The 9,369-nt window shown below is 55.0% G+C and overlaps 2 protein-coding genes across 2 annotated transcripts; one reads left to right on the top strand and one right to left on the bottom strand.

Annotated features, from left to right (window-relative positions):
* Positions 1-847: 847 nt before the first annotated feature.
* Positions 848-2,096, top strand: PPP1R35 (protein phosphatase 1 regulatory subunit 35). Its single transcript, XM_084881482.1, has 4 exons — positions 848-1,200; positions 1,281-1,533; positions 1,615-1,751; positions 1,852-2,096. Exons 1-4 carry the CDS (start codon positions 964-966, stop codon positions 2,023-2,025), a joined length of 801 nt encoding a protein of 266 aa, XP_084737608.1. The 5' UTR covers positions 848-963; the 3' UTR covers positions 2,026-2,096.
* Positions 2,097-3,797: 1,701 nt separating this feature from the next.
* Positions 3,798-8,962, bottom strand: MEPCE (methylphosphate capping enzyme). The gene is made up of 4 exons (XM_084880951.1): positions 6,364-8,962; positions 4,797-5,015; positions 4,498-4,624; positions 3,798-4,388 (listed from the first exon to the last, which is right to left on the bottom strand). The coding sequence occupies exons 1-4, from the start codon at positions 8,020-8,022 to the stop codon at positions 4,336-4,338; spliced, it is 2,058 nt and encodes a 685-aa protein (XP_084737077.1). The 5' UTR covers positions 8,023-8,962; the 3' UTR covers positions 3,798-4,335.
* Positions 8,963-9,369: the final 407 nt, after the last annotated feature.

Genomic DNA, 9,369 nt, shown 5'->3' with positions numbered 1-9,369 from the left:
TGGCCAAGAAACAAAAGCATAATCGGCTCATTTCCCCAAGAGATTCTGATGAAAATTAGTAATAAAATCAGGTACAACTCGAAGAGACAGTGGAGAAGTACCAAAATGGGTTTATGAGGAATCACACATGAGAGAGAACTCACATATTTATGCTGCATCCAGGCTGCCTGCACCTTTAAATGATTGAAAAGATCTCAACTGTCTGAGCAGTTGGGGCATTTTAATTGGAAAATTATTCGACTCATGATTTTGCTCTGTTGATTTTTTCCCCCTGCAGTAGTGGGTTGGTTCAGTAATAAATGTGTGAGACCTTTTAAACTGCAAAAAATAAAAACTGTACTCAACCTATAAATAAATACCTATTTTTATAGAAATGAGCATTTTAGGAGACCCTGGAAAAGGAAAAAGTAACAAAAGCCTCAAGGCTGCGTGAGCCAGTGAATGCTCAAGCAACCACTAGCACCCAGAGTGCCAGGAGGGAGAAGGAGGCCCTCACTCAAACCCGGCGGCTCTGGTCCGAGCGGGGGCGACGGAAAGCCTGGAGATGCGGTGCCGGCACCGAGTAGGGGCCCAATGCGAGGACGCTGGGCAGTGAAGTTAAAGCTGCCCCATTTGGCACCCGACAGGAGGACTGAGACTGACATACTCCGGACTCCAGGTGAAGGCTCCGTCGAGACAGGGCGCCATGACGGAGATTGCGAAAGGAGAAATGGCACTGATGAGGACCCGTAGCACTTCCCCGGCTTCGGCTCTAAAACCCCGGCCTGGGGGCGGGGCGGAGGCCGGCCGCGAGAGCCCGCCGGAAGCCAGGGGAGGAGCGACAAAATGACGCTGCTCCCGCCCACCTGGGCCGGGCTAACGGTTTCCGGTCGCGATATCGGGGAAGGGCCGGGAGAGGAGGTGCTCAGCCCGCGCCCGTGAGCCTCCGCCCCCAGTGACCGAGTGCCCCACAGCCGCTCCGGGATGATGGGCTGCGAGGAGTCAGAGCTGAAGTCGGGGGGACGGGAGGCGGCCATTGCGGCCCCGGGGCCACCCCCGGAACCCCGCTCCCCGGAGCCCGGGGCTCCCGTGCCCGAGCCCGGCCTGGATCTCAGCCTGAGCCTGAGCTCGCGCTCCGAGAGCCCCGAGCAGCCGAACTGCAGCCCTGGGCGCGGGAAGGGGCGGGCAAACCGGCGGGGCGGGGCCCGCAAGGAGCGGCAGGTGAGCTGGCGGAAGGCCTGGCCGGCAGCCCGCCCACCGCCCGGGTCCCCGTTCCTCACCGCCCTGCTCTCTGCTCCCAGGTCCGTTTCCGCCTGGCGCCGTCCTCCCCGGTCCGGTCCCAGCCGCTGCCGGTCCCGGCCGCGCCGAGCGCGAAGCCCGCGGCGGCGCAGGACCTGGCTGCGCCCGCGCCGCACAGCAGCCTGGCGCTGGGCCTAGAGCTGCAGGCGGCGCGGGCCGCAGCCGCGGGCCCCTTCGATGCCGCCAAGGCCGTGGAGGAACAGCTGAGAAAATCGTTCCAGACCCGCTGTGTGCTGGAGGAGAGCGTGGCCGAGGGTGAGGGCGGGCAGATGGCAGAGCGGGCGCGGGAGTCGGGGTGAGAGACGCGGCTCACCTCCGCTCCCCCTGCGGTCTCAGGACTGAACGTGCCGCGCTCCAAGCGGCTCTTCCGGGACCTGGTGAGCCTGCAGGTGCCCGAGGAGCAGGTTCTGAACGCCGCGCTGAGGGAGAAGTTGGCGCTCCTGCCGCCGCAGGCCCGAGCCCCGCCTCCAAAGGTGAGGGACGGGGCTGAGCCCCTCCCGTGTTCCCTTCCCTTCTCCGCTGCGGGTTCTTCCCTCTCCTAGTGTAACCTTGCTTTGGACTCCATCCCAACAGGAGCCACCTGGGCCAGGGCCAGACATGACTATGCTGTGTGACCCAGAAACATTATTTTATGAATTTCCACACCTGAACCTGGACAGTCTGCCCTCTCTCCGCCTTCACCTCCGGCCCCGCCCTTCAGAGGACACCTTCCTCATGCACCGAACACTAAGGCGATGGGAAGTGTAGACCAGGAAGTTCCCGGAATTGCTCGTATTTTTGTGTTGAAAGTAACATAATAAAGTGGTTTTGCTAACAAATGGGACTTTTCTTGGAAGGCTTAAGATGGAAAGCCGTAGGTTAGAAGCTGCCTGAAAGTCAAGTGTTTTGGCCCCTTCTTTAAGGAACTCCATAATGACCAGTAGAAAACACTGGTCCAAGTAAAAAGTTTAGTTTTTTTGCTTTCCTTTTTAAAAGAAAAATCTTACTGATTTTTTTTTACAGAGGAAGGGAGTGGAAGATAGTTAGAAACATCAATGAGCTGCCTCCTGCACACCCCCTACTAGGGATGTACCCACAATCAAGGTACATGCCCCTGACCAGAATGGATAGGCTGAAGCTCTATCCACTGAGCCAAACCGGCCAGGGCTAGTTTTTTTCTTTTAACCCTCACCTTAGGATGTTTATTGATTTTTAGAGAGGATAGGAGAAACATTCGACTGGTTGCCTCTAGTATAAACGCCTGACTGGGAATGAACTCACAACCTTTCAGTGTAGGAGTCTCCAACCCTGGGAGCCACACTAGCTAGAGCCAAGTCAGGGGTTTAGGTTCCCTCCTCCCCACATCTTCCTGATTGCAGTCACACCTACCACCTTTGTTTTTTTATGACACTACACTTGTTTCTTTGTACCACTTATTTCTGATCACTTTATGAGGTTCTCAGCCTGCATGTTACCTGACTCAAGGAACCTGGTAAGGCAGCTACCGTGTTTCCCCGAAAATAAGACATCCTCCGAAAATAAGACTAGTGCATGGAAAGATAAGACATCCCCTGAAAATAAGACCTAGCGCAACTTTGGGAGAAAAAAATAATATAAGACACTATCTTATTTTTGGGGAAACAGGGTACTAGCATTTAGTTATTTAAATTATCTCCTTTTACCTTCAAGGGCCTTGCCCATCTTTACACCTGACCAGAGTACTCAATACTTGACAAACCGCTGAATAGCTACATGTTAAGTTAAACTACCTATTAATCTGGTTCCACCGGATCAAAAAAAGAGGTTGGAAGGTAGGGAGGTTCCAGAACAGGGAGTCGGTCCAATCCAAACTGTCTTTCTAACTCCACTTCAATTCTACTGTTAAATTCCAAAGTTAGCCTCTGCCAAAGCTTCCATAAAAAACAACAACTGTGTGAATGTTTTTGTTTTTGTGGGGGGAGGACGGGAGATAGGCAGGCTCTTCAAGTTTCACATCAAAATTTGCATTTTAGCTGAAACCAGTTTGGCTCAGTGGATAGAGCTTCGGCCTGCGGACTGAAAGGTCCCAGGTTCAATTCTGGTCAAGGGCATGTACCTTGGTTGTAGGCACATCCCAGTAGGGGGTGTGCAAGAGGCAGCTGATTGATGTTTCTCTCTCATCGATGTTTCTAACTATCCCTCTCTTCCTCTCTGTAAAAACTCAATAAAATATATATATTAAAAAAAAATGTCTTCCCAATCATTGAAAATCCTTGGGAGTAGTTTAGACAGAGGAAGCACAGGTTGTACTGGGAGGCACCATCCGTTCCCACCAGTTAAAACGTGCCAGCCTGGCCTGTGTGGCCCCATGGTTGAGCATTGACCTATGAACCAAGAGGTCACTGTTCAATTCCCGGTCAGGGTATATGCCTGGGTTGCAGGATTGATTCCCAATGCAGGGTGTGAAGGAAACAAGCCAATCAATGATTCTCATCATTGATGTTTCTCTCCCTCTCTCTAAAATCAATTAAATATATATATAAAACAAAAAGTGCTAGACATAGGTGTGTGGGCCATTGCCCTAAACATCAAGTTTATTGTGCTGTTCTTACAATCCAAACCCAACCCCTTCTCCCAATGGGGGACAGCAGAGGGATTTTCACAGTACCTGCATGCCTCCCCATCAAGCTTCCCCCCCTTAAGCCTCAGTCCATCTATCATGTGGTCCACTGAAACGTAGGTAGGACAAGGGCTGAGGAGAATGGGAATTGCTCCTTGGAAGGGCAGGAGGAAGAGGCCAGAGGACGTGATAATTCCCCCCCTCCTGTGCCCTAGAACAGAGGTCAGCAAACAGTCCATGCCATCCAGCCAGTGGGCTGGGGGAAGAGGAAGATGGCCGTAACTCCAGAACAGCTGGGCTTGCTGCTTAGGTGTCAGAGGTGTAGGGAGGAGGCTGGGGCAGCAACACAGGAAAAGCTTTCTATGCAGATCCAAGAAAGGAAACTTTTGGAGCCAGAAGGGAAAGACTGCAGGGTATTTTCTTTCCCCAGGTCCTTAAGAGCAGCGGCAGCTTCTTCACACTTTCTGTTCAAGGGCCACTTAGTGGCTGGGGGAACGGGCCTTGTGGAACAGGTACACAGGACGCTGGAAGCCTAAGAGGAGAGTGTGCAATCAGGAGGGATGGGCAGGACCTCAAGACTCCACAGAGTCTGTACCTTCTCCCTCAGGACTGGTCTTCCCCCCAAAATAAGCCAGACTTACCTTTGAAGGTGTTGTGGGGTGTGGCCACAAGCTCGTAGCTGGAAAAGCCCACTTCTGGGGATGTCAGGTAGGAACTGAACTGCTCTGGCTTCAGCTGGATCCGATAATAGTTCTTGTAGGTTGTTTCCTAAGGAGAAGAGCAGGGAACCACTTCACCTTGCTGCCTTCTCCCTTGCTAGAGAATGATGCCCACCCAGGAGATCTTTTCACCTTGGTCAGAAAGTCCTCTTTTCACTTCTCTGGGGTATTTCTTGCCTCAACTAAAGGACATACCCATTTCCACTTAAATACCAACTCACTGTGAGAGTCTTTCTCTTGGCGTAGGTTGACCAAGGCTGGGGCTCGAGGATCAAGATGCCCCCAGGGCGTAGGTGCCGGTAGATCCGTCGAAACATGCGCTTCAGTCCCTCGTCTCCCCAGTTCAGATGTACCCACTTGGTAAGGCTGAGGCAGAGCACCACGTCATACTCAGGTTTTTGGGCCTCCACCAGCTCATCTCGATCCAGCACATAGTTACCCTGAAGGGGAGAGGTCAACAGCGGCATTAAAAGAGCCCCACACATTCAATCTGCAGCCTTGCTTTGTAGCCCGTGGCCACAATCATCTTTGACACCCTCAGTATCACTTTTTTTGCATGCCATTGGTGGTAAGCAAAACAAAAAGAAGCCTGGCTAATTTAAATTTGGCAAAGCATCCACGAGATCGCCAAAGTTGGGGTGAAACTTCAGAGAAAGAATGCTAGAGTTCCTCCAAGACCCTGTCCATTAAGCCCAGCGACTCACTGTTATGCGAAGGGACCTAACCCAGATTTGAAAGGGAGACCGACCTGTGATTCCTTCTCAGTAGTTGGGGCTGGCAAAGTTTTATTTTTTTTATTACTTAAAAAATATATATATTTTATTGATTTTTTACAGAGAGGAAGGAAGAGGGATAGAGAGCTAGAAACATCGATGAGAGAGAAACATCTATCAGCTGCCTCCTGCACACCCCCCACCGGGGATATGCCCGCAATCAATGCACATGCCCCTGACCATAATTGAACCTAGGACCCTTCAGTCCACAGACCGACGCCCTATCCACTGAGCCAAACCGGTTTCAGCGGGGCTGGCAAAGTTTTAGGATTGTTCTTTCCAGAGAAGCGAAGAGGCCATCCATCCTTTAGAAAATTTTTTCTAAACTCAATACCACCCTCTGGAAAGTCTATTTTCCAACACTACTCCTGGAGATGGCCAAATTGTAGTGTTTTTACGAGGAGCTATGTGCAGGCAGCCAGGGGACAGATGCTGAAGACATGTTACCCTCCCCTCCCACAGAGGACCCTGACTCTTCTCCATCCTATTATCTAGGGTCAGTGTGGAGATGATCCAAGGCCAAGCCACTTGGGTTCCTGACCACTGACACTCACCTCTATCGAAGGCCAAGTCCCTATCAATGGAGAGAAACTGCAAATATTAGCCACTACCCTACCTAATCCTCCCTCCACCCTGAGACATTCCATGTCTGATACCCATCTCCTCATGCACCTTCAGTAGGTTAGAGGACAAGTTCTCATGTGGACCAAACCCCCTAGTGAGCATCGGAAGTAACCCCCTAGAGGAGGAGGACTGGCCTGGATTACAGTCCAGGTAGGGAGCAGGGCAAAGGGGTCAAATCCCACTTTGGGGCTAGCAGTCACAAGAAAGGAGCCCAGGTAGAGCTTCCACCTTTCCAGGTTATAGGGACACCCAGTGGATTCAGACCCTTCTCTTGAGGATCTGGTTCTCCTGGTGTGGATTGCATACACAGAAATCCCTCTGGCTCATAACCTTCCCGTCACATTATTTAATCTCATCCTCACACCCGGGCCCTACCCCAAGACCCTCTTACCGTAACGAAGACAACATTGTTGGGGAAGACTGTTGTGTCTGCTCCATCCAAGGGCACTTGGGGTGCAGCAATGGGACCCCGGCTTGCTGTCAGTGAGGCTGGGAAGCAGGTCCTCTTTCGGATGGTTGTGGTCCCTTCCTTACTCTCTGCTCCTGGGTCCCCCTCCGCAGTCTGGGATTGCAGTCGCAGCTCCTCTGACAGGTAGTGTCTGATGTTTTGGCGGGCCGAGTGGATGAGTTGGGCATCGATATCCAGGCCCACCATGCGGGATGGGCCCCACTTACAGGCAATGCTCAGGGTCACATGGCCCACATTGCAGCCCAGATCTAGGACGTCCCGACCCTGAAACCACTCAGGCTTCAACACCCGAAGGCGCCCATCCTCGCAGGAAGGATTTCGGTACCCGTAGTACTTGCAGTAATTCCCATACTGGAACTTGCGCTGTTGCTTTTTGAAACCTGCTGCAGGTAGTGGGTGGAGGTGGTGGCGGCCTCCCCCACCCCCCCGGCCCTTTTCCTTGGGACCCTGGCTTCCTCCACTCCTAGCCCCTGCCTCTGACTTGCTGGAAGTCCTGCGCCGTTTTCTATGTCGTGAGGAGGAAGACGGGGGTGCAGAGGCAATTGAGGCAGCTGAAGAGGCTGAGAGCGAGCCTGAGGGTCTCGGTAGGGCAGATGGAAGGGGAGACACGACCTCATCCCTGCAGTTGATGGCTGTGTTGAGTTCATAGGGCTCGGGGGCATCACGGTTTTGGTTCTGGCCCCTATGCCGTTGCTGCTGTGTGGTGCCCTCCCCATGGAGTGAGGGAGTAGGGGGAGCTGTGGGCAGCACAGAGTGGCTATCAATCCCTCCAGTTGCCTGCTGCTGCTGGTGATGCTGTCCCCGGTGTCTATGTCGCTTCCGACCAGTCTTGAGTGGTGAAGCAAGAACTACTTGGGCCTCATCAGTGCAAGTATTGAGACTAAGTGGATCAGTAATATCTTTGGGGATGAGAATCTCCACTGGATCTCGCCCCTTGGCCGGAAGTGGGGATGACTTAGGGGTCTCAGCATTGAGTGCGCGGCTCACTTCCTCATCCAGGAGGCTATTCAGGTTCAGTGGATCAAAGATATTGCCCCCCAGGAGGAAGTTGGAAGGTAACACAGAGTCACAGTCCGAATTAACCCGCCTGCGCCTCTTGAAGGCCGGATGTTTGAAGCCTCCACCACCTCCCCCGACATTGCAGCTATTTCTCCTCTTGCCCCCACCTCCCCCGGGGGGCCGGTGGGGCTGATAGCCGTTCCGGGGTCGAGGCGGGGCAGGGGGTCCCAGTTCTGTTCCACCCCCTCCCCGTCGCTCCTCCCCCACGTCCGGGGGAGCGGCTCGCCCGTGGGGATCCGACAAGCGGGCCTCCCCCTGCGTCTGAAGGCCGCCCCCTCGCTGCTGCTGCTGTGACTGGCTGGCCCGAGGCTGGGCAGTAGCCCCGGGGCTCTCCTTGCCCGCTCCAGAAGCCAAGACCCCGGCGGCGTGTGCTCGCGAGCCAGGCCCACGCTGCGTACCGCCGCGGAGCTCCCCGGAGGCGGGCTGCACCGAGGGGCTGCCCCCTCCGCCTGACTCCTCTTTGAGCGGCGGCGGCGGGGCAGGTACCAGGAACGGCTCCTTCTCCGCCGCCATCTCTATCATTTCCTCCCCTTATTCCGTCCCAGTCGAGGGCTGAGAGGGTGGACCAGGGGGCTTAACCCCCCCCTTTCCTACACCCGCTCCCTTCCCCCCTTCCCTGGGTGCGCGCGCAGCTCCTCTCGCTAGTCTCGCGCCCTGGCGCCTCCCCCGAAGCGCGGCCCCCTGGCCTACGAGACCAAAACAAGATGCCCGCGAGACCCGAACTCCAGGAACACACCGCGCGTGCGCCGACCCCTTTCTCCTCCGCCACGGCCGCTCGGCCGCGAGCGCGCACCGCGAAGCGCGTCCCCCTCACCCCGGGATCACGCATGCGCACTCCGCCGCCACCCTGGTCGCGCGCGCATCCGAGTACGAACCAACTTAACGGCTCCGGGAGTTTAAATATAGCTCCCTTTAATCCCCCCCCAAAGCCCACCACCCCAAGCTGACACCCTACTTCCCTTCGCAGCTATGTTCGTCCCTACTGATATCCTTTGTCTCGGCCGCGCGAACCCACCCACCGTAGGCGGGGACGGGGAGCTGGTGTGAAAAGGTCTCCTTGACACCCGACCCTTGTTCCTGAGGAATGAGTCTCAGCGGTCTCCGCCCGGCTCTAAACCCAACAACCTCCCTACCCCGCCTCCTTCCTCCCCCTAGCGGGGAGCGCCTGCGCACATCCTTTTGGGCTTGCGCGGGTCGCTGCAGCACGTGCTGCTGGTGGTGCCCCGCCCGCCGTCCTAGGGGCGGGGACTGTGACGTCGCTTCCCCAGGTTTGGTACACGTAACGTGCGTTAGCAGGATTGGGAGGGGCGTGGCTAAGGAGCGGGTAGGCCCTCATGAATTATTCATGACTTAGTTGTCTCCGTTTGCCCACCTACCTAGAAGGGCCGTGGGGAACGAGGGGGTGAACCTTAAAAGTAGAGGAAGGAGCGTGTGTACTGTCTTCCTACGAACTGTTCTCAATAAAATACAATAAGTCATTTTAACTCACCCCCCTGGAAAATGTTCACTGCTGAGCTGGAAAAAAAAAAAAGTCAGCACTAAAACAGCTGATGTCCAACTTCCTCTTCCAACGAAATGGCGAATAGTCCTCTCGCTCCTCAGCCTTCCCCTAATCGCGATCACCTGAGGACACCACGCCCTTCCCTCCGTCTCCCGAGGCCCCGATACCAACGCTCCCGTACCCCACCGGACTCCAGCGCTCGACCCTCAGCCCGAGGACTGCGACCCTATGCCCACCGCAACCACCAATAGCAATACATTCACCACTACCACCATCTCGCACGCAGGCCTTCCGAGCGCCGCCTTAAGATAAACGAGTGTGGGTGGGGGAAGAGGTTTAGGCTTGGTTGCCCCTGCCTCGGCCAATGA

This window comes from Pipistrellus hanaki (genome assembly GCF_964339955.1).
Source record: "Pipistrellus hanaki genome assembly, chromosome: 4".
NCBI lineage: Eukaryota > Metazoa > Chordata > Mammalia > Chiroptera > Vespertilionidae > Pipistrellus > Pipistrellus hanaki.
This window is presented reverse-complemented; position numbering and strand designations above follow the sequence as displayed.

Excerpts from the sequence above, each read along its gene's own strand:
- MEPCE (XM_084880951.1), bottom strand. The coding sequence starts at position 8,022 with ATGATAGAGATGGCGGCGGAGAAGGAGCCGTTCCTGGTACCTGCCCCG. Across the intron at positions 5,016-6,363 it reads ACAATGTTGTCTTCGTTACG|GGTAACTATGTGCTGGATCG; the intron begins GTAAGAGGGTCT and ends TCTCCCCTTCAG. Across the intron at positions 4,625-4,796 it reads CCAAGAGAAAGACTCTCACA|GAAACAACCTACAAGAACTA; the intron begins GTGAGTTGGTAT and ends TCTTCTCCTTAG.
- PPP1R35 (XM_084881482.1), top strand. The coding sequence starts at position 964 with ATGATGGGCTGCGAGGAGTCAGAGCTGAAGTCGGGGGGACGGGAGGCG. Across the intron at positions 1,534-1,614 it reads GGAGGAGAGCGTGGCCGAGG|GACTGAACGTGCCGCGCTCC; the intron begins GTGAGGGCGGGC and ends CTGCGGTCTCAG. Across the intron at positions 1,752-1,851 it reads CCCGAGCCCCGCCTCCAAAG|GAGCCACCTGGGCCAGGGCC; the intron begins GTGAGGGACGGG and ends CCATCCCAACAG.